We start from the raw sequence: 24,501 nt of genomic DNA, 5'->3' as shown, positions 1-24,501 counted from the left end.
GCCAAACATAGACTCGCATGAGAATACCTAAATGCTTGTCATTCCAGTCAGAACTCTAACAACAAACACATCGACTTGGACTCTGTTTACCACCCTCTGAGAAAAAGAATAGGAACTGACATCGTCACAGGAACTGACATCACCAACCCAAGGAAACCTAAACACATAAATAGAAAGTGGGTCACTAACATCAGTGCTTCACAAGCCTGTATATCGATATGAACTGATATGTTAGACACAAACCTTTTCTGGTGGTGCAAGACTCCAGGAGAACAGTACATATCCTTAAAATCAAACCACATAGGAGAATTTTAGAAAAATGTAGTAAAAATGTTAGCTAAGTTAATTTTGAGAGTTTGAAAGATTCTTGCTCGCCAAAATTGTCAAGGAATGTGGAGGCAAAGCAGGTGAATGGAATTTGGATGTAGATCAGCAATCAGCTTATTTACTGCTGAAACTGGCTCAAGAACAGAATGTCCCCATCGCGCTCGCGCTCGCGCTCTCTCTCTCTCTCTCTCTCTCTCTCTCTCTCTCTCTCTCGAGCCCCCTCCTCATTCCTCTCCTCTGCTCGTGCACTCTCTCACTTACATCCCCCTCCCCAGTATTAAAGGATGAGATAAATAAGTTGATCAGTAGAAGAATCAAGGATTATGGGGTAAGGACAGGAAGGTGAATGTGAGGAATGTCAGATCAGCCATGTTCCTCTTGAATGATAGAGCAGGCTTGAAGGGCTGAATGAAATACTCCTATTCCTATTTCTTATGGCCTCTCTAACTCTTAAATTTGATGTTCTGTTCCATTCAATGAGGAAAGTTCTATCTGTTGCTACATCTAGTTGAATCAAACCAGCTCAGTGTTTGTCAAATATTCTCTTACAATTCCTGCTTATTTACCTTCTCAGAGAACCATTTCACTGGGAGCGGGAGATCGTCAGGTGATACAGACCCCTATTAGTGATGCTCTGCCCGTCAGTGGCTGCAGTGTTGCACTGTTACTCAAGCAGCTTGGTATGTATCTGAATTTTATGTGTATTATTAGGCTGTATCAGTCTGGCTGCTGAATAGGATCATGATGCTGTCTGGGTTTTTAATATTCTCAAATTCCATTGATGCTGGCTGCAACTGCTATAGTGCTATAGTATAATTTCTATAGTGTAAAAAGAAACTGTTGGAAATATTTGGGTTAGGCATCGGCTGTGGTGAAAGAAACTAAGTCAATGTTTTAGGTTGGTAATGCTCTGTCAAGTCTTCAGTTTGATGCACAACTTCAGTTTCTCCCACCACAGATGTCGCCAGGTCTGTTGAATATTTCCAATATTTTCTGTTTTTATTTTAGATTTTCAGCATTCACAATACTCTCATTAATTTCCACAACTTGCTTCAACTAAATGAGTTAAAGAAGGTCCAATCAGTTATTTCTACAGCTTTGATTGTACTACTCATGCTTTAGTCATATCATACTGTCATATCAACATGATCCAAAGGGGTATCAGGTCACTGGTGTTGACTGCTCAGATGACAAGTTGCACAGGATTGAAACTGTTTAGATACTGTCAGCCACTTCACTGGGGGTCCTCTCTTTTGCCCTTCAATCAAGGGGGTCTCTGCCTGGGAATGGAGCTCAGAACCTCTGAAAGCATTCACTTCTCCCTTTCCAACCTCTTTCTCTGCCACCACCCCTATATTTCTCTCCTCTTCCTCGGTTTCTCTGCCCTGCCAGTTATGGAGGGAATGGATAATTAAGTTAGAAGGTGAGGTATTGAAGATGTTTTGTCTTGGGTTTTTTTAGAACTAAAATGTTGGAGCTGTGTCCATTCAGACAAGTGAGGAGTGATCTATCATAATCCTGGAATGTATCTTTTAGATGATGGAAAAGCCTGGGCAAGTGAATCACTCACTGATTACCCATCACTTTAAAACTGTAGGTTATATTGTCTTTCCTCATTCTTCATTCATAATGCATTCCTTTGCTCCCATGCACTTAATTTTATCTGGCCTGCGTCTGCCTCTTTCTCTAATGCAGCATCTTAGGGATCATTCAGATCTTTGTGCCTATGCTTGTTCTTTAAATGATCCACCCTATTAGTCCCTTTTGCCTGTTCCTTCAAAAGGTCCAGAGCTTGCTTTATCCAGTATCCTTTCGAAAGTTATTATAGAATCCATTCCTCCATTCTTTAAGGCAGTACATTCTAAATTACTGCATTTTATTTTCATGTCTTTTGTTCTTTTGCTGTGTCCATACAATTCTTCCATTGGAAGCATTTTCTCTTCTTTATCCTCTTGAAACCTCTGAATACTTGAATATCTCCTCCAAATCTTTTCGGATTTCTCTGGTCTAAGGAGACCAAGCCTAACTTTTCCAGTAATGCCAGGTATTATCATATTTATCACATTTGCACCTTTCATGTTAGCTCTATTGTTTGTGTTACATTCAAGTTCAGGTCACTAGTGTACCCCCAAAAAAAGTGGCTTTCATATCAACCCATGGGGAACAACCTTGCACACTTACTACCTGTCCAAAAGCAGCCATTCAGAATAACCACTGACAAACAAATCAGGGTGTTAGAAACTCTTAAGGAAGGCAGTCCCTTTGGTGAGGAAGTAAGTTGACTTTTCATGAACTTAGAGATTTTACAAATAAGTATTGAGCTCAGGTAAATGGGGAAGATGGACAAACAGGAAGGTCTGTGATGTGGTGAAAGCAGGTGTTCGCTACAATGTTTGTTTATTGTTTTTGCCACATTTGGATCCAAACTGCACTGTCCCTTTAATGTTTGCTTTGCTTACCCCTAGCTTGCCCACATAGTAATGACAGTGTGATGAGAAATGTTTCTTCAGAAGTATTGGAGCTAAGATATCTCATTTATTTTAGCTTTATTGTACAGATGGAGCTTAGAATGCTGTTTCCTTTTTGAGCAAATTTAACTTGTTCCCTTTGTTTTGGCTGAATTGGAAGTTTGATGGTTAGGGTAGCTGAATTTCAAAAATGTTGATTTTTCAGGCCGCCATATCTTGGTTTGTGTTTGTTTGATTTGTTTCGCAGACAGTATAAATGAGTATTTCTGGTTAGCCTTGAACATCATGGAGACTACTGAATTTGCATTTGATGTTGCTTTGTAGTAAATTTATAAAATGGTGCTGTTCTACCTTTACAGTTCCTCCAATAGGTGCAGTAACTTTGGCAGGGGGAGACTGCTCTTCGTTGTTGATATATAGTACATACAGAGATGGAAATGTGTTGCTGGAAAAGCGCAGCAGGTCAGGCAGCATCTAGGGAACAGGAGAATCGACGTTTCGGGCATTAGCCCTTCTTCAGGAATGAGCCCTTCCTGAAGAAGGGCTAATGCCCGAAACGTCGATTCTCCTGTTCCCTAGATGCTGCCTGACCTGCTGCGCTTTTCCAGCAACACATTTCCATCTCTGATCTCCAGCATCTGCAGACCTCACTTTCTCCATATAGTACATACAATCAGATACTCAAAGTTCAAAATAGGAACTTTTCTTACAAAATCAGACATGTACTCTATATTCACAGCAATGTATATTATAACGGCTCTAAGCTGTTGAGAGTAAGGTATATTCTCATATGTATTAATTGTCTTTTCATAGTTTCCAACCTTGTAATTTGTTTTCTTTATTCTTTGTTACCTTTTACTAGGCATTAACAATGTACTGGAGCTTTTCTGTGCTGCCCTAACCGAACACAAGATTTTGTTCCTGTCATCCAGTTACCAGAGACTGACAGAGGCCTGTCGAGCTCTTCTTGCTCTCATGTTCCCTCTAAAATATAGGTAACTAGGGGAAGACCAATGCATTTAGAGGATGCAGTTGTATTTGGGGTGCAAATACACTGTCATTCAGAGAAACTAGTATATTGAAGGTTTCGTGGGTGTTTGCGTGATATAGCTGAACTGTCTGAGCAGATAAAATTGAATTTCCACTCATGTGAATATTGTATAGTGGCAAATGCTTTACAAGCATCTCTCTGATACTGTGTTAAAGGCCATAAAGTTCAAAAGAACATGTCAGTTTTTTTGTTTTTGCTGAGGGAGGTGGGGAAAGGAAATGTTTCGTGGAGTTTGGGAAGGAGGAAATGGGAGGGTGGAGTGGTGAGAACACAGGAAGTGCGAGGCTGACTAGGATTATGGGCTCAGTCGTGGAGGTGGTTTGTGGGAATGTTTGTTTCTTCTGGGATTGTCATGAATGAACCTTTGCCTTGTGTTCTGATAGTTTTACATATATCCCAATTTTACCGGCTCAACTTCTTGAAGTGCTGAGCAGTCCCACGCCTTTCATCATTGGAATCCATTCCTCCTTCCGAGCAGATATGCAGGACCTGGTGAGTGCACTTTATAATGCCATCTATTTAGTCATACCTTGTCCACTGAGAGTTCTGCCACTCTCTGAAATATTTGTTTGCAATCTAAAGTTAGTGAATATTATTTTCAATTGTACTACTCATGTATTTTTAATACTGACATGCAGTTGAGAGAGAAAATTTGGGGTTGGGAGAGAATAGTGAAGTGGGTAAGGATGTATAGGTAAAGGAGGATAGGGAAAGTTGGAGGAGCATTTGGGCGCCTGGTTATGTGCAAAATGTGCACCTCTGGGTGAATCTTAATGTGGGTAGGATGGTAGATGAGACTGTGGTGAGAGAGTTGGGGATGAGGCATATGTTTGTGTGTATAGAGAGGAGAAGACAGATGTTGTTGAGGTGTTTTTTTTGAAAATGCTTTTCTTCCCCCTGTAGTTGGATGTGATTGTGGCTGATCTGGATGGCGGCACAGTTGTGATTCCAGAGTGCATCCACATTTCGGTCCTGCCAGAACCTTACCTCCTCCAAACTCAAACAACACTTTCCATGGTAAGAAATGTTTAATTGGATCAGACTGCTGATGGATGCTGTAATGTGGAATATTGTTGCACAGAACCTGTGGACATGATTGGGCATCTTCTTCAGTTGTGTTGAGATATTGTGCAATTTTAGATTAAGAAACGGAGAAAATCAAAGGTGAACGTCTGCGTTGCTGAGAAGAAGTAATTACTGAATTGCTGGCTGCCTATTTTGGTTGAGTCAATAATAGTATCTGCAGGGAAATTACAGCAAAATACCAGCACTGTAGAGTAGTAGAATGAAGGATTTCAGTTACCCAAAAACTGGAACACTGGGAGTATAAGGGGCAAGTATTCTTAGATTGCCTTACGAAGAGTTTCCTTACAGCAGTATGTGTCCTGTCCAAAAAGAAGGATGATGCATTGTTGGGTCTGGTCCTTGGAAATGAGGTGGGCAATGATCATTGTATCAGAATGGTTTCGGAGAGTAACATGCAAGTAGGTCCGGGAAGGCAGTAGGTGTTCAGAAGGAGTGAATGAGGGATGCCCATTTACATAGAATTGTAGAGCATTACTGAGGGGCTCTTAGGTAGTGTAGACCGCTATATCTCCAAAGCCTGAGGCTGTTTCTTTCAGTAGTGTGACAGTGAGATTGTTCTAGAAATCATAAAGTGCTTCCTGGTCGTAACTGACAGGCCCAAATGTACCCACTGAGTCTTGAAGGGCCAATTGTGAGAACTTGTTCCATCACCCGAAGGGTCAATATTTCAGAGGACGCCTCTGATTTCAGATTTAAAGCTAATTGTCGAAAGGACAGGATGATGGCTCAGTGGTTAGCACTGCTGCCTCACATTGTTAGGGACCCAGGTTCGATTCCACCCTGGGGTGGCTGTCTGTGTGGAGTTTGTGCATTCTCCCTGTGTCTGCGTGGGTTACCTCCCACAGTCCAAAGATGCGCTGGTTAGGTGGATTGACTATGGGAAGTGCAGGGTTACAGGGATAAGATAGGGGTGTGGGTTGGGTAAGATGCTCTTCGGAGGGTCGGTATGCATTCGAAGGGCCAAATGGCCTGCTTCCACATTGTAGGAATTCTATCTATTCTATGAACCAAAGTTCTTATGCCATAGCAGGTTTTGCAAAAAGTGCCCATAAAATGGGGAACGGGCAGAAGGCAGCAATCTGACCCATTGTATTGGTGTTTTGCTAATTGTTCTAAGGAGCAGTCACATAATTTAAAATCAGGGCTTAGTGAAGTATTCAAAAAGGGAAATGATCAACTACAGGATAATCGTGAAAGAGCCAGGAGAGTGACACCCTGGAGCAGGGCCTTTGGCGGTTGGCGGCATCATGGCTTGTTACTGTTCGATATGTAGCAGTGGCAGGGGCATGGATCAGGATTTTGGCAGTTGGAGATCAAGCTCAGTGCAGGAAGAGCAAGTCCAACATGGTGGTCAGGGATGGTTCCCAGCGTCTGCCTTAGCGGTGATAGCAGACAGCTCAAAGTTGACTGGAGTGCAGGCCCAAGCAGAGGAGATTGAGCCCTTGTAAGGATTGCGAGCCCAGCATGGCTAAGCACTTGTTAACAATACAATTGTCTTTAATTTTATTTCTTTACTTTTCTACTTAATACTAAGAAGGGCTGTAATGTTTAATTTTTAACTTTGTTTCTTTAGTTTTCTACTTTATATCTAAGATTTTGCACCTAGATACCTTTGTACCCAAGATGGTCCCGGGAATGGTGACACTGTACACTTTTCACTCTACTCAAGCACAGAAGTACATGTGACAATAACATTTAATTTTAATCAAGAGAAAACTATTAGCACAGAGTGGCCTTTAATGGTCCAAGAACAGAGTTGGCAGGATTTATTGGAATAAGGTTGGTGAGAAAAACATTAACTTAACAATGGGCTGCCTTCAAAGGCCAAATGTTTTAGGTACTATTAAGCTTTCTTGCCTCAAATGGGGAAGTTAGGACAAGCTGAGTGAACGAAATGGGGCAGATTAGAGCTTTCGGAATGAAGAGGAGGTAGAAATGAACATTTGAAGGAAAATTAGTGCTTCTGCCAAGTGTAAGGCATAAAATACAAATGAGAATCCACAGGAATTCTGAAGGTTTTGGGGAGGTGAAAAGACAATTAAAAGAAGCAAAGAGGGACTGAGAGGGACAAAAGTAGCAGCTACAGTAAAGGAAATTTCAGAAGTCTTCAATAGGCACATAAATAGCAAAAGAATGGTTAAAGAGGGAATAGGGTCAGTCAAAGGCCAAAAAGGGGACTTATCCATGGAGCCAGAGAGGCTGCCTGAGGGGTTAAATAAATACTTTACATCCATCTTTACAAAACAGTCGTTGCTACTTGTGCCATGCTGACAGAGAAGGAAGCTCTTGTCACTAGAAGGTTCAAAATTATTAAGGAAATAAATCTTGGATGATTTGTTGGCCCTTAAGGTTAACAAGGCAATGGGATGAGGGAGAAGTAGCCATTTGCATACAGAAATGGCTCAAAGGTTGAAGACAGAAGGTAGTGCTTGAGGGTTGTTTTTCAGACTGGAGGCCTGTGACCAGTAGCGTGCCACAGGGATCAGTGGCACAATGAGGACCGTTATATCTCCAAAGCCTGAGGCTGTTTCTTTCAGTAGTGTGACCGTGAGATTGTTCTAGAAATCGTAAAGTGCTTCCTGGTCATAACTGACAGGCCCAACTATACCCACTGAGTCTTGAAGGGCCAATTGTGAGAACTTTTTGTCATTTATATAAGTCCGCTACTTTTTGTCATTTATATAAATGATTTGGATATGAACATAGGAGGTATAGTTAGTAGTTTGCAGGTGACACCTAAATTGGAGGTGTAGTGGACAGTGAGCAAGGCTATCTCAGATTACAACGGGATCTTGATCAGCTGGGCCAATGGGCTGAGGAGTGGCAGATGGAGTTTAATTTAGATAATATGAGGTGCTGCATTTTAGGAGAGTAAATCTTAACAGGACTTAAACACTTAATGGTAAGGGCCTAGGGAGTGTTGTTGAACAAAGAGACCTTAGAGGGCAGGTTCGTAGCTCCTTGAAAGTAGAGTCATAGGTAGATAGGATAGTGAAGAAGGCATTTGGTATGCTTTCCTTTTTGTCAGAGCATTGAGTATAGGAGTTGGGAGGTCATGTTGTGGCTGTACAGGATGTTGGTTAGGCCAATTTTGAGATATTGCGTGCAATTCTGGTCTCTATCCAATCAGAAGGACATTGTGAAACTTGAAAGGTTCAGAAAAGATTCAAGGATGTTGCCAGGGTTGGAGGATTTGAGCTATAAGAAGAGGCTGAATAGGCTGGGGCTGTTTTACCTGGAGCATTGGAGGCTGAGGGGTGACCTTATAGAGGTTTATAAAATCATGAGTGGCAGAGATAGGATAAATAGACAAAGTCTTTTCCCTGTGGTGGGGGAGTTAAGAACCAGAGGGCATAGGTTTAGGGTGAGAGGGGAAAGATATAAAAGAGACCTAAAGGGCAACTTTTTCACACAGAGGGTGGTGAGTGTATGGAATGAGCCGCCAGAGGAAGTGGTGGAGGCTTGTACAGTTGCAACATTTAAGAGGCATCTGGATGGGTTTATGAGTAGGAAGAGTTTGGAGGGATATGGGCCGGGTGCTGTCAAATGGGACTAGATTAGATTGGGATATTTGGTTGGCATGGATGGGTTGGACCGAAGGGTCTGCTTCCGTGCTGTACATCTCTATGACTCCAAGTGAGTGTAGGAATTGTGGGGGCAATGGAACCTTTGTCTTTTCTGAACTTTGGAACATAGGAACAGGCGTAAGCTATTCAGCCCCTCAAGTCACTTTCATTGTTCAATGAGATCATGGCTGATCTGTGGCCTAAATCTATATGTTTGCCGTTGGCCCATATCCTGTAATACTTAACTAAAATATGTCTATCTCAAATTTAAAGTTAACAACTGATTCAGCATCTATTGTTGTTTGTGGAAATCTATTCCAAAAATCTACTATCCTTTTTGTTATAGAAGTGCTTCCTAACATCTCTTCTGAACAGTCTGGTCCTAATGTTCAGACTATGTCCCCTAGTTTGAGTATCCTCAAACAGTGGAAAAAGTTTATCATTATCTATCCTGTTGTTTCCTGTTAATATCTTGTAGACTTCAATCAGATCACTCCATAACGACTAACATTCTAGAGAAGATAGGCCTAATTTATGTACTTTCTTCATAAAAGAGTTCATGAAGCCCAGGTATCATTCTTGTAAATTTATATTGTACCTCCTTCCAGGGCCAATGTATCCTTACTGAGGTGTGGTGCCCAGATCTGCTTACAGTACTCCATGTAGGGTCTAATCAGGGTTTTGTATAACTGCTGCATCTTTGGACTCTAGTTCTCTTGCTAGGATTCCATTAGATTTTCTCACTATTTTCTGCATCTGTTCATGGCATTTTTAAGATCAATGCACCTGAACCCTCAAGTGTCTTTGGACATCCTCTAGGTATTTAACTATCAAGAAAGTACCCTCATCTATTCTTTCCCAGTCCAAAATAGATAATCTCACACTTGCTTTCATTGAGCTCCATCTGCCACAATTTTGCTCATTCACTCAGTCTATCAGCATCCTTTTGTAATTTTATGCTATCATCTGCATTTCTACAATGCCCAGCCTAACCTTGTGTCGTCATCATATTTGGAAAAATGATGTTCCACACCATTATCCAAAGCATTAATAAACAATGTAAATAATTGAGGCCCCAATACAGATTTTGATGTTATACCACTGGTCACATCCTGCCAGTTTCACAATAAAGCTAATTCATGTCCATTTGTTCATTCATGTGAGTGCCTATTCATTATTCCTACTTTCTGTAGTTTGCCACTCAACCAATTCCCCAGCCATGTCAGCATCTTGCCCTCATTTCTGTGGGTTTCCATCTTAGTTAACAGTAGCTTATACAGGACTGTAGAGGGACTCTCGGAAGACATTCCATATCCATTACCGTAGTCATCTCGTCAAAGAATTCATTGAGGTTTGTCAGGCATGACCTACCTATCATGAATCCATGCTGGCTTTCCCTGATTAATTGAAAAATTAAGTTACCCTATTCTTGATTATAAGAGTCAAACAATTTCCCCTCTACAGATGTTAGGCTCATGGGTCTGTAATTCCCTGATTTTCCTCTTTTGCTCTTCTTAAAAAACAGAGTGGTATGCAATTTATCAATCCAAAGGGACAACTCTTGTGTCTGGGGAGCTCTGAATGTTTATAGTTAGGCTGTCTATAATGTGTCCCCTTATTTCCTTTAACACCATCTGTTGGAAATTGTCAGGTACCGGGAGTTTATCTCTATTTAATTTCATTAATTTCCTTATTACTGATGTTTTAATTAGGTTAGTTTTATTTTGTGCATGTTCCCAATCTATTCTTCATATCCTTGGGGCATCCAGCAAGCTATCATCTTTTGCTGCTGTAAATACTGAGGCAAAGTAATTACTCAACATCAACCTGAAACTCATCAGGTCTGGCAGCATCTGTGGGAAGAAAGCAGAGTTAACGTCGAGTCTGGTGTCTCTTTATTAGTCATCGGACCTGAAATATTAACTCTGCTTTTTTCCCCACAGATGCTGCCAGACCTGAATTTCCCCAGCAATTTCTGTTTTTGTTTCAGATCTGCAGCGTCCATTATTTTTTTGTTTTATTTTAATTATTCAAAATGTCTGCCATTTCCCATAACCACTGACAATGCTGCCACTTTCAGTCTTTAGTGGGCCATTGTTGTTCCTCACCACTCTCACTCTGTTTTTGTAACGATAAAATTTCTTATTGATTTTCATGTCCCTGGCATAATCCCTTTTATTAGCTCTTATAAGCTACTTTGACCCTTGGTCTTTGTATCTTTCCCATTCAGCAGTATCTGTGTTGGTTTTTGCATTTTTGTAAGCCTTTTTGTTTAGTTGTATGTTGTCTGTTAGCTCTTTAGTTGTCCGTGGCTGTTTTTCTATGAAGTGGAGCTTTTCCTTCACGAGTATAAACTGGTTTTGTATTGTGTTAAATTTTTTTAACATCTCCACTGTTCTTCAGTTGTTTTACCTGTTCACAGATTTTCCCTTTAGCTGTCTCATCTCGCTAAAGGCAGCCTTGCATAAAGCTGAAACTCAAGTAGCTGATTCATGCTTTTCATTTTGAAATGCTAGATTGATCTCTATCATATTATGATCACTATTCGATAAATGTTCATGCATATTTAGGTGACTAACTAAATCCAACTCGTTATTTGTTACTAAATCCATTGTTGCTTGTCCCCTTGTTGCATCTAGGATATACTGTTGGAGGAAACTATCCTGGACACACTCTAGAAATCCACTGTCTTTCGATTAGATGCTTATCTGCTTTCCTAACCTATGTTAAAAGTTAAATCCCCTGTTGATAATACTCTGTCTTTGCTGCACACTTTGCTCATTTCTTCATTCATGCATTCTAGCACTTCACAGCTGCTACCACGGGATCTGTGCACAACATCTATTACAGTTTTTTAATGCTTTTATGTTCCTCAGTTCCCCCCCATACTGTTTCCACTGAATGATTTCCCCTCATTATATCCCCCCCCCTCACCTTTTGTTTCAAATCAATACAGCTAATCCATGTCTTTGTATTTTTCCCTGCCCATCCTATAAACCTTATAACGTGGCATATTGAGTTACTAATCCTGACCACCCTCCAGCCATATCTTGGTAATGGCTAGAATATCATAATCTTCTGTCTGAATTTCTGTCTGCAGCTCATTTAATTTATTCCTTATGCTCCATTGCATTCGTACATAGAACTGTTATTTGGGTCATATGCTGTACCTGTTCTTCAGCACTGATGTTTTATTCACACGTTCATTATTTTTCTCTTCCAGTTTAATCATGTGCATCTTCTAGTTTTGCAGATACCTGCTGTATCTAAAGTAGGATTCCTGACAGTTTCTTTACTCTTTCCTGTTAGTTGATTTTAAAACTGGATTGATTTCTCCAAGCATTCCCTCATTCCCAGTTTTGTAATTTAGTCCTTGTGACCACCCTGTCTTCCGTGAGGATATTGGTCTCAGGTCAGTTTAGGTAGAGCTGTGTCCCAACAGTACAGTTCTTTCCTGTTCTAATACTGGTGCCAGTGCCCTATGAAAGGCAACATCTCTTTCCTGCACCACGTCTTTAATCACACTTTTACATCTCTATATGCCAATTTGCATGTGGCTCGCGTAATAATCCAGAGATTATAACTCTTAAATTTCTGTTCTTTAAATTCGTTCCTAATTTCTGAAGCTCCCCGAACATGACCTCTTGCCTACTCTTGCTTATGTTGTTGGTCCCAATATAGCCATCAACAAATGGATCCTTCTCCTCCCTCTCCACTATCTTTTTAGGCTGGTTCAGCATGTCCCTTACCTTGACACCAGGCGAACAATATGCAATGGGGAACTTTCAATACTGCTTACAAATGATGCTATGTATAATCCTAATTATTATTCATTGCAACTTTTTTTTTGGTTCTCCGACTTGAGTGGTCTCCATGGTTCGCTCGCCTATCCTCCCAACGGTCCTTTTTCTCATCACCACAGGTGGCAGGTACCTCATGCCTGTTGAACATTGTCAGCTGTTGAGGCTCCTGCAGTGGGCATGAGGCAGAAGACTAGAGAATTGCAGACATTATGGCGTTGTTCAAGAAAGGTTGAATGGGTTGGTTTTTCCAGTACATACCAGTTAATTATAGTTTGTTTCCAGAAGTTGCCCCACCAATCATCCAGGATAGAATTAATAGTCATATGGAAAAGGCATGTTAATTATGATGAATCAGCACTGATTTCTAAAGCAGAAATTGTGTTTAGCTATCTTGAGTTTTTTTGAAGAGGTAGCAGAAAGGGTTAATGAGAGCAACACTGTTGATGTGATATACTTGGATTTGAATGAAGTTATGGATCATGGTATAATGGACAATAGCAGTGTGAATGCAAACTTGGACCCTCTGAGAAAAAGAACCGGAGCCGACATTGCCACAGGGATGACATCGCCAACCCAAGGAAACCTAAACACACCATAGAAAGCAGGTTATAACACCAGTACTTCACCAGAGACTCACTGATGATGTTACCTAGGATGGTGATGAAACATCTGAAAATGAAACTTTTAGATCAGAGAGCAAACTTACATCCAAACTTTGTTTGAGTTTTACTCTCTCTAGTTTATATTCAGTTAAAGAATTGTTGAATGTTATGAGAAAAGAATCCCAGTTATTAAGGAGTAAGTAAACATTTCTTGGAGCCTGCTGAAAGCTATTTGCGTTTTCCAGTGACTTCAGAATTAAGTGTCTCCAATAGAATGCCTCATTCAATAATTCTGTAAAGACCTATACTCATTGTTGAAATTTATTAATTAGAATTAGAATTCCTGTAGTGTGGAAACAGGCCCTTTGGCCCAACAAATCCACACTGAACCTCCGAAGAGTAACCCACACAGACCTATTCTCTTACTACTCAGCATTTACCCCTGACTAATGCACCTAACCTACACATCCCTGCACATTATGGGCAATTTAGCAGTGCCAATTCACCTAACTGCACATCTTTGGATTGTGGGAGGAAACCGGACCACCTGGAGGAAACCCACACAGACACGAGGAGAATGCCCTGAGTCTGGAATCGAACCTGGGCCTCTGGTGCTGTGAGGCAGCAGTGCTCACCACTGAGCCATCATGCTCAAACTGGCAAATGACAACTTTTATTTTCTTTCTAATTTATGTTTTAAGTGTGTGTGTGTGTGTGTGTGTGTGAGAGAGAGAGAAAATGAGAGACTGGGGGTTATGACCAAAAGGTTGGGTTAAAATCATATGCCTTAATTAAATTACCTTGTTTAGTTTTGCACTGCTAAAGTTGCAGAATTAATAAATTGTTCATTTCTGTTTAAGTTGTATACTTGGTGTCTGATATCTGTTATTCTTAAAATCTGGTTAGGAACAGTTGGGCAATTTTGAGGATCATTGAATATTTTAACTTCACTGTGTTGTGAATCCAGTGATAAAGAGTTAATTTAGTTTGGCTTACTGTCCCTGTCGTAACAATAGAAATCTGTTCTAACTGTGTCAGCAACCGCTCCCACAATGGACAGTGGATCTTTATAATGAAAAGCTTTGGGAGGATTTGCGGCACATGAGATTTCTAATAAAGTTTTACACATTTTAAAATTCTTATTTTCCATAATTTTTTCACAGGTTTTAGACCCAGAGTTGGAATATGCAGATTATGCTTTTCCACCTCCCTCTACATTAGCCTCTTCAATGAAATACCAGGTATAGTAATGGATAAGACTTTGGAATTAACAAATGACATGACATCCTTTTTAGTCATTTCTAGATTTTTTTTTAGATTAGATTAGATTAGATTACTTACAGTGTGGAAACAGGCCCTTCGGCCCAACAAGTCCACACCGACCCGCCGAAGCGTAACCCACCCATACCCCTACATTTACCCCTTTACCTAACACACATCATTGATAAACAAAGACTCTATAACTCTGTTTGCACAGTCATTAACCCATAATTTGCTGCAAAAGCATCCTTGATTCCTTTTTAATGAAAACTACTTATCCTGAATAAACAGCATTTCTGTACAGTTAAACAACAAGTAACCATTATTCTCCTGTTAGAACGGTGACTCTATCAACAATTAGACTGAGTGATTAAATTAATTCACCAAATAAATAAGCAGCAACATGGGTAACCCTTAACTTGAATTAATTAGAACCATATACAATTATGAATGAGCTCTTAGTCTGCTGACTAAATATTGACCTGCAATGACTGCTCCTGCTGCCTGAATAAATTATATTAATAAATAATGTTGAATTGCTAGGTTTAAGAAGACTTAGGTTGAGTCATTAGTTTAAGATGGTAAATTTTCTGTACCTTACAACTTTTTTTTTCAGTAAAACCTGAGAGGTTACCCTTTCTTATACAAACATATGAAATAGGAACAGAAGTAGATCATTTGGCCCCTCAGGCCTGCTTTGCCATTCAATAAGATTATTGCAGATCTTTTTGTTTCAAATTCTCTGTTCCCACCTAACGCTGAAAATCCTTGATTCCTGTGCCTGGAAAGAATCTGTCCAAATTTGTCTTAAAAACATGCGATGGCTCTGCCTCCACCATTTTCTGAGGCAGTGTTCCAAAGTTTCAGCACCCTGAGAGATAAAAATTCTTTTCATCTCTAACCTGAAAGGGTGACCACTAGTCCTTGACCCACAGGAGGAAATATCCTTTACAGTCCACCTTGTCAAGATCATTCAAGATCTTAAACTTAAATTATGTCACCTTCACTCTCCTACACTCCAGAGGTTTAAAAAAATGTCCATTCTGTCCCCAACCTATCCTCATAAGACAACCAGCTCATTCCAGGTGTCAATCTAGTAAACCTCCTCCGCGTCCCATATATTTACAAGGCAAAAGTGAAGACTGCAGATGCTGGAAACCAGAGTTTAGATCAGAGTGGTGCTGGAAAAGCAGGTCAGGCAGCATCCGAGGAGCAGGAAAATTGACGTTTCGGGCAAAAGCCCTTCATCAGGAATGGTCACGACCACCTGATGAAGGAGCGGTGCTTCCGATTAAACCTGTTGGACTATAACCTGGTGTTGTGTGATTTTTAACTATGTATGAGGGAGGATGTTTCCAGAGGACTGGCGGCTTTTACAATAGAAAAGGCACATCATACATGTGCTGGATTGCAGTTGTCCATCCAATCCCATTTAACTATCATTTTGCATACCTTGCTGATTTAGCTCATTTTTAACTACTCATCCAATTCATTTTGAAGCAGGGGATTCTACTGCAACTAGTTTTCAGTTGAGCGTATCATATTTCAACAATGATCTGCCTAAAAGTCTACCCAAGACTGTTTGTTTGCCAGTTTGAAATTTGTGCTAGTTTAGTTACTGATTAGCCAGGAGAAAATATGATTTTTGGTTTACTGTTATCAAAGCCCTGATAAATTCCCCTGCATTGCAATAAGTAAGGTTTAGACACAGCAAAGCATCCCAATATCTTTCTTTCCACATAACCAAAGCGCCTCATGCCTGATATCATCCTTGTGTGTATCTTAAAAGTACCAGAAGTGTACATACTATTCTAACTGGGGTCCACCAATGATAAGTATTATCTCTTTTGTCCTCTGCTTCTATTTGTAAAAGATAGGAACCCAATGCTTTTATTTTATGGCTTTATCAACTACTTTTACAAATTTGAAAGATTTGCTTAACTGATGTCTTAAATTTGTTTTTCTCCTTTTAAAGCTTTGCCATTTACAAACGGCAACTCGTGTAAATTGCATTTAATATAGCCCTATGACCCAACTTGCTTCACAGGAGCAATGGCAACAAAACGTCAAGTGAGATATTTGAATAGATAGCGAAAATCTGTTCGGAGGTAGGCCTAAACGAGTGTGTTAAAGAAGTGGGAGAGGGTGCGATGGACATACTTAAGAGGGAATTTCAGAGATTATAGCCCAGATTACTCCTGACAAGACTGTGATTACTGGGACAATGAAAATTGTACATTTGCCGGAAGTCATATTAATGGGGTAGGAAATCTCAGAAACTTGAGGGGCTGAAAAAGATTGCATCAATAAGGGATCAGTTTCCAAAGTATCTTGATCACAGGATGAGAGTTTTTAAATCAAAGTGTCACCAGATTGAGAGCCATTATAGGTCAAAATGGATGGTGAGGAAAGAGTGAAAGTTTTTTTGTCATTCATTCATGAGATGTGGACATTCTGGGCAATACTTTTGCCATCCTCGTTTCCCCGCGTCCGTCGCCCTCCCTCCTTCCCCCGCGTCCGTCGCCCTCCCTCCTTCCCCCGCGTCCGTCGCCCTCCCTCCTTCCCCCGCGTCCGTCGCCCTCCCTCCTTCCCCCGCGTCCGTCGCCCTCCCTCCTTCCCCCGCGTCCGTCGCCCTCCCTCCTTCCCCCGCGTCCGTCGCCCTCCCTCCTTCCCCCGCGTCCGTCGCCCTCCCTCCTTCCCCCGCGTCCGTCGCCCTCCCTCCTTCCCCCGCGTCCGTCGCCCTCCCTCCTTCCCCCGCGTCCGTCGCCCTCCCTCCTTCCCCCGCGTCCGTCGCCCTCCCTCCTTCCCCCGCGTCCGTCGCCCTCCCTCCTTCCCCCGCGTCCGTCGCCCTCCCTCCTTCCCCCGCGTCCGTCGCCCTCCCTCCTTCCCCCGCGTCCGTCGCCCTCCCTCCTTCCCCCGCGTCCGTCGCCCTCCCTCCTTCCCCCGCGTCCGTCGCCCTCCCTCCTTCCCCCGCGTCCGTCGCCCTCCCTCCTTCCCCCGCGTCCGTCGCCCTCCCTCCTTCCCCCGCGTCCGTCGCCCTCCCTCCTTCCCCCGCGTCCGTCGCCCTCCCTCCTTCCCCCGCGTCCGTCGCCCTCCCTCCTTCCCCCGCGTCCGTCGCCCTCCCTCCTTCCCCCGCGTCCGTCGCCCTCCCTCCTTCCCCCGCGTCCGTCGCCCTCCCTCCTTCCCCCGCGTCCGTCGCCCTCCCTCCTTCCCCCGCGTCCGTCGCCCTCCCTCCTTCCCCCGCGTCCGTCGCCCTCCCTCCTTCCCCCGCGTCCGTCGCCCTCCCTCCTTCCCCCGCGTCCGTCGCCCTCCCTCCTTCCCCCGCGTCCGTCGCCCTCCCTCCTTCCCCCGCGTCCGTCGCCCTCCCTCCTTCCCCCGCGTCCGTCGCCCTCCCTCCTTCCCCCGCGTCCGTCGCCCTCCCTCCTTCCCCCGCGTCCGTCGCCCTCCCTCCTTCCCCCGCGTCCGTCGCCCTCCCTCCTTCCCCCGCGTCCGTCGCCCTCCCTCCTTCCCCCGCGTCCGTCGCCCTCCCTCCTTCCCCCGCGTCCGTCGCCCTCCCTCCTTCCCCCGCGTCCGTCGCCCTCCCTCCTTCCCCCGCGTCCGTCGCCCTCCCTCCTTCCCCCGCGTCCGTCGCCCTCCCTCCTTCCCCCGCGTCCGTCGCCCTCCCTCCTTCCCCCGCGTCCGTCGCCCTCCCTCCTTCCCCCGCGTCCGTCGCCCTCCCTCCTTCCCCCGCGTCCGTCGCCCTCCCTCCTTCCCCCGCGTCCGTCGCCCTCCCTCCTTCCCCCGCGTCCGTCGCCCTCCCTCCTTCCCCCGCGTCCGTCGCCCTCCCTCCTTCCCCCGCGTCCGTCGCCCTCCCTCCTTCCCCCGCGTCCGTCGCCCTCCCTCCTTCCCCCGCGTCCGTCGCCCTCCCTCCTTCCCCCGCGTCCGTCGCCCTCCCTCCTTCTGCCCCCCTTACTTCACCCTCTTCTCCCCATCTCCATCACCTCTGTTTCTGAAAGCTTTTCATTGCTTGAAGATTTCCTTGTTTCTCACCTAGGTCTGTTGTAGGTTAATTGACAGATTAATTGATTGTGATGATTAGTCAGTTGTATTATTGCTGTTCATGCCTACCTAAAGAATAAAAGCAAACTTAGTCTGTCTTTGTCTAGAAATTGCTATTATAGTCCTTAGAATAGAATATAACAGTTTCACAACTTGAAACAAATCTCAGCTCATTGGCTGTGAAGCATTTTGAGATTCCTTATCATCCTGAAAATTACTATATAAATGCAAGCTATTTTTCTTTCTCTCTTGAGTTTATTTGATCTATGGCAGAGGATCTCCATTCTCCACGCATGGTCCTTTCTCAATGTGCAGCGTTTTTTCGAATGGTTGGTTAGCTCTTGCCTGACATTAGCATTGTTATAATCTTTTAAGGTCTGTCGCTATAATTTTAACTGTAGTAAAGCTGTAAAGATCTCTTGCATGTAATTAGTTCTTGGTAGTTAAAATTCCAGCTAACTTTGTGTGCTTTGCCAGGATAAGGAGATCCGTGCTGTCTTTCTGCGCTTGTTTGCACAGCTGTTTCAGGGTTATCGGTGGTGTCTGCAAATTATCCGCATCCATCCGGAGCCAGTCATTCGTTTTCACAAGGTATGATGGGTACATACAGAGGCTAGAGAACAGTGTATGGTGGAAAAGTATGGAATGTGCAGATAAGACTGTACATCCCATACCTTTCAGTGTCTTGCTTGTGCAAGCAAGAATAGTAATAACGCAAGTGTGCAGCCTGCACACCCAATAGACAAGGATGATCACGCAGTAAGGAAGTGTACTGGTTGGAATGCTTAACACAGTACAAGGTGCACAACGGCCACATGGACAATAGATATGATTGCATAGTATAGGGAGTTGGGTGCACTCATAGTGCAGAATGTATGCCAGCTTGGGGCAAATCATGTGGACCAGCAAGGCTGACCACACACTTAAGGAAACATACTGCTGCGGTGTTTGCACAGTATAGGAAGCATGCTGGTTGCAGCAACTGCGCAGTGTCAGCTGTATATTGCTGAGTCTGATTGAATGGCACGTCATTGGTCGTGAAGTTTGTAATGATGGTGATTATTTTGGAATTACTATATTTTCAAGAATTGTCAATGACAGTACATTTGGAAGTGACATATGAGGCACTGTTAATGTTTAGTGAGATTGTGACTCATGAATTGTTCTTTACTGGTACAGGTGGCCTTCTTGGCCCAGCGAGGGTTACTAGATGATGACTTTCTGACCAAAGTTCTTGAAGGAATGGCCTTTGCACGTTTTGTATCAGAAAGAGGCTCACCATATCGACCATGTGACTTGTTTGATGAGGTAGGATCATATGCAATAGTAGCAGCAATAAGTATTTTGCTCCCTCCCATCCTAGTCTGTTGTTCATGGCTTTCCTGATTGTTGCCTGACTTCTTTTCCTGCCTGTCCCTTCTAATTCTTGACTTTTTTATGAGGGTTTAAAATCTGTCTGTCTTACTGCTCACTGGGCTAGCAAATTACAATGATTTACAATGCTGAGAAAAGTAATTCCTTCTCATCTCCATCTTGCATGGAGCACCCATTATCTTCAAACTGTACCCAGTTCCAGAATTCTCTACAGGTCTTAATTTGGTGAGTAATCATTGGGCTTCTGTAATTTAGGATCTGTGATTCTCAGGATTGTAAAGATTGTGAATGTGGATTGTAAAACATGCTCATTGACACCTTCATTGTTGAGCACCTGGAGGACCACAGGTTGTTGGAATGCCCTGATTTCATTAACACTTTCCATTCTGTACATTTCTGTACTTGAAGCTAAGAGCAGATTATTGTGTGAACTGCACCTTGGTCAAAACCGCTGACTTTAAGAACAGATGACTAAGGTATGGGACGATGATCCAACTGGCCCTCCCTTTGGTAGATAACTGTGCTTGACTGAGTCAGGTGTGTGGAAGAATGATGCAGCTTGGCCCTTTCCTTGGGAGTATGTGATTATGTACCTGCCTGAGACCCCATTAGAGTGAGAGTGTCCAGTCTCACTTGAGATAAAATGAGATGAAAACGCTGCCTTAAGGTCACCCACATCAACATATGGAAATTCTTTTTTCTTTATTCTTTCATGGGGTGTTAACCTCGATGACAAGACCAGCATTTGTGCTCATTTCTGACTGACCTTGAACTGTGTGCTTGTGAAACCATTTCAGAGGACAGTTATGAGAGCCATGAGTCATGTATATGCCAGACTGGGTAAGAACAGTGAATTTCCTTGTCCAAAATACTTCTGTGAACTGATGAGTTTTTAACAACAATTGACAATGGTTTCATGTTCGCTATTAGACTAGTTTTTGATTCCAGATTTATTAATTACATTTAAATTGCACCAGTTCCCATGATGGAATTTGAACGTGTATGCCATAGGATTAGTCTGGACTTCTGGATTGCTAGTAAAGTAACATTGCTGCTATGCTGCTATATCTCTGTAGCTTAGCATTGCCTCATTTTTTGTCGGTGTATGAGAGGAGATTAGGAACTCCCTGATAGGCAACTTGGCTCAGTTGCAACCTCTTGCATCAGTCGTACATCTTTCTGATTACAGTGCTGTACTTGCATAATATATGATTAGGACCTGATTGATGAACGGTGATGATACTTTCTATTTCTGTTTACAGTTAGTAGCAAATGAAATTGAGAGAATACGATTGGAGGAGGGAAGCCCACAGAAAGTTCTGAAACATGTGAAAGAAATTTCAGAACAGCTTCATCGGAACGTATGTCCCTAATTTAAATGAATAGCTTTGATAAGAGCTTGTCAATATTGATGTCTTGCACTCTCAGGCGATGCTCTCAAGGGTATGCTGACGGGAGTTTGATGATTTCAGCAATTGATAGATGTAGATTTTTTTAGTTAAAATTGGAACTTAATTTTTTTGTGGTGGGGGAGTTGACTTAATATTTTTAGCCATGTTGCACCACATTTAGGTAGCACACTGGAATTAAAGCTGTGCTATTCCAAAATTGTTGCAAAAGTTAAAGATTTTTTAAAGAAGGATGGAAATTCCTACAATTTACCTGACTTTTGGACTCAGGTTGACAGAAAGCAAGGACCAGGTTTCAGTTCTTAACAATGACTACATATTACAAATAAATAGATTCTAACTACAGATGAACAATTATTGACCATCGATGTTGAACTACTAGCTAAAATTAACCCCATTTATAAACTGTCCCTTTCTCTCTCCCTCAGCAAAAAAAGTGGATGGTGGGAAAGGCTAGAAAGGCAGTTTATTTATCTCTGTCTCACAGGTTATTCTTTTTGCTTGTTTGGATATGCTGCTCCTTGATTTACTGGTTTGCAGAAGGTGAGGGTGGCTGCTTCACACTTAAGATGAAGTCTCTGTCTTATTGGTTAAGAGCCTCAGATTACAGCAACTGCCAAGGAAAAAAATAAGCTGGCTTTCTTCAGTCTTAAGATGTTTTTCACGACAGTAAAAACTAACAGCTTCTGGCTTTGTGGAGATCCAATGGTGACTACCTATCTTGCTCATGTCCGTTGGTTCACGTGTAGCTGAACAGCCTATCGCAAAACTGTTGGCTGGCAGGCAGAAGGCCTTTGTCATTGGTCCATGGAGTAGTAACCAGATATCAATCAGCTGCATGTCAGCCACACTTCTTGTACACACTTCTTGGCTCTAGCTCATATGCAAACTTTTCCCAAGTTGCTTGAACGCAGCAGTGTAAACAGCATTTACAGAGTCACATTTCTTGCTTTTCAAAAGTGTAGTCTTTCAACAATTCTTGATTTTTAAAATTATTCTTTTTCGATTTCAGTCCACAGTCAAAAATACAGGAAAATAAAATGTGTTTTCAGCCATGAAACCATTTATCTATTGATGCAGGAAGAGCTTGACAAAATTTCACTTGAAGAATTTTGAATTTCTAAATCAGGGTTTCCAAAGTTTTCATGAGAGGAACACATTTTAATTTTTTTAAAAATCCAACACAACACTGGTGTTTTGTGTAGGGCTCTGTAACTGAGCATTGGCTGCTGATGGGATGGGATCGGGCGGGGAAACGGGACAATCCAAAGCAGGAGATTGAATAGCAGCTGAAGACACAAGTGAACGGTGGTGCTGACTTGCTCTTTGAAACCTTTTTTAGGTCCACTCCTTACACAACCCCTCCATTCTGGCCCTTCCTCCCCTCTCCAATTCAGTAAGTGATGGCAAGAGTAGTAACTGTAAATGATGTCAATTAAAATATTCTTAGGTAATCATTTCAATTCTGCCCTTCTAACAGGAGAACCCTTATCCTGCAGTTGCTATGCACAAAATACATAAACCAAAGGAGGGCTCCCATTTACGGGTGCAACAGTGTGCCTTCCCTCACCTGGATGAGGGAACTGTGCAGTGGATCATTGACCAGGCCACTGCCAAACTGAAGAACGCCCCACCTGCAGTTAAAGCTGAGATGAAATGCATGGTGCCAATGGGACCTCCAAGTGGTGAGTTTACGATGAAGGTCAACTCTGTGCTGGACAGATGGAGTTGGTTATGTGTATTTATTTAACCACAAGGAGCACAATATTGTTATGTGCTAAAGATGGAGTGAATATTGATAGTAGCTCATTTGACTGAACAATTCCTTAAATAATCTTTCTTTTTTAAAGCTACGACGATTGATCAAAATGGTATCATTCTTGCCAACAGTGCTCGAAGGTTAGAGGTTGTCAGGAATTGCATAACCTACATATTTGAAAACAAAATGTTAGAAGCCAAAAAGGTAAGCTTGTTATTTAATTGTGTGTTAGCTTGTTGAATACCTGTGTTGTGAACTTTAATGATCCTTAGTTGCTAATGAAATTGGTACTGATGAACAAGCACTGCCATTCAATCGCACAGACTGCAAAAGAGCTGATGAGATCGTTGGGAAGATTACATACTGAAGTACAAGGTGTTCTGTAAGATTTGTGTTGAAGTATGTTAAAAAGACTATCGAGGAAATTTTATTCTGTATCTAACACATGCAGAGCATGTTTGATGTGAGAGTGCAGACAGACCTGTGCAGTGGTAATACTGCTGTTTTGATGGTGAAAAATGAGGTTATTTGAGGAGAGTTCATACTGCAAAACCTTGGTGAGGCAACTGTGCCTCTACAACTGAGAAAAGTTGCTTAATGTTCAGGTTTAGTCAAAAATATTTTTTGGAATATTTACAAATCTGTTGTCCCGCACAGTTGCTTCCTGCTGTGTTAAGAGCCCTGAAAGGACGTGCTGCTCGCCAGTGCCTCACTGAGGAGCTGAATTCACATGTTCTGCAAAATCGAGCTGTCCTTGATCATCAACAGTTCGATTATGTTGTCCGGATGATGAACTGTGCTCTGCAGGTATGCTATTCAAACTTATTTCCAAAAGGATATCTGGCTGGTTTCAGCTCTTCCAGCTGACCATGGATTCTCTTCACTTCTCTAGGTTTTGCTTGCCTTTCCACTCCTTGTTTCTGTGTTTGACAGCACCAGCCCCTCCCCCTATTGGACCCTCCTCATTCCTCTAAAAACCTCTCCACATGAAGTCTGCTTTGAGTCTCAAAGGTCACCAAATCAAGACTAAGATGAGGAAGAATTTCTTTTCCCGAGGTTGAGTGCCTTGGAATATCTTGCCTCAGCGAGCTATGGGACAGAGTCCTTGTATATATTTAAGGCTGAGATAGATTTTTGATTACCAGGGCTATCGAGGGTTCTGGGGAAAGAACAGGAAAATGGATTTGAGAAAGGTTGATCAGCCATGATCCTATGAAATGACAGAGCATGCTTAAGGGGCTGAATGACCCACTACTGTTCCTATTTTTTGTCTTATAGTCATGTTAACGCTTATATATAGCATTTATTCAAGTTGCATTTGAAAATCATGATCAGATCCAATTCTCAGCTCACAAGTTAATGTTATCTCTCTCTCATTTTCTGTTGCCTTCTGTGTCTCCCATCCCCCTATAGCGCTGCTCCAACGCTACCTGACCTGATTCCCTCTGTAGCAGGGAGGAGAAAGGTCAGACATACAGAGAGATGTTGGGGAGGTTGATGAGATGGGGTTCATGTGTCAAAAATACAGTCACTGAAATAATTTTATTCTTACAGGATTGTACACCAATGGATGAGCACATAGTTGCTGCAGCTCTACTTCCACTAGTTACCGCCTTCTGCAGAGTAAGTGCATTCAAAAGAATACACAGCAGCACGGGATCATCTGTAACATGAACACAGGATAGCTGAAGGCGACCTGTACAAGTGTTCAGAACAGATAGTTCAGGGAGGCCCACTCACAACTGCATCTCAAACATA

At 42.6% G+C, this 24,501-nt stretch overlaps 1 protein-coding gene across 1 annotated transcript in view; it reads left to right on the top strand.

Moving 5' to 3' along the window:
- sbf1 (SET binding factor 1) overlaps positions 1–24,501 on the top strand; it is a 104,993-nt gene that overhangs the window by 23,340 nt on the left and 57,152 nt on the right. The window contains exons 6-17 of the mRNA XM_043713206.1: positions 902–1,007; positions 3,658–3,790; positions 4,230–4,338; positions 4,750–4,863; positions 14,067–14,144; positions 18,679–18,792; positions 19,381–19,509; positions 20,838–20,936; positions 22,465–22,669; positions 22,835–22,947; positions 23,401–23,550; positions 24,298–24,366. Coding sequence (XP_043569141.1) covers positions 902–1,007; positions 3,658–3,790; positions 4,230–4,338; positions 4,750–4,863; positions 14,067–14,144; positions 18,679–18,792; positions 19,381–19,509; positions 20,838–20,936; positions 22,465–22,669; positions 22,835–22,947; positions 23,401–23,550; positions 24,298–24,366 — 1,419 coding nt within the window. The remainder of the gene's footprint in view (positions 1–901; positions 1,008–3,657; positions 3,791–4,229; positions 4,339–4,749; positions 4,864–14,066; positions 14,145–18,678; positions 18,793–19,380; positions 19,510–20,837; positions 20,937–22,464; positions 22,670–22,834; positions 22,948–23,400; positions 23,551–24,297; positions 24,367–24,501) is intronic.

The sequence above is a fragment of the Chiloscyllium plagiosum genome, chromosome 23, assembly GCF_004010195.1.
Source record: "Chiloscyllium plagiosum isolate BGI_BamShark_2017 chromosome 23, ASM401019v2, whole genome shotgun sequence".
Taxonomy (NCBI): domain Eukaryota; kingdom Metazoa; phylum Chordata; class Chondrichthyes; order Orectolobiformes; family Hemiscylliidae; genus Chiloscyllium; species Chiloscyllium plagiosum.
This window is presented reverse-complemented; position numbering and strand designations above follow the sequence as displayed.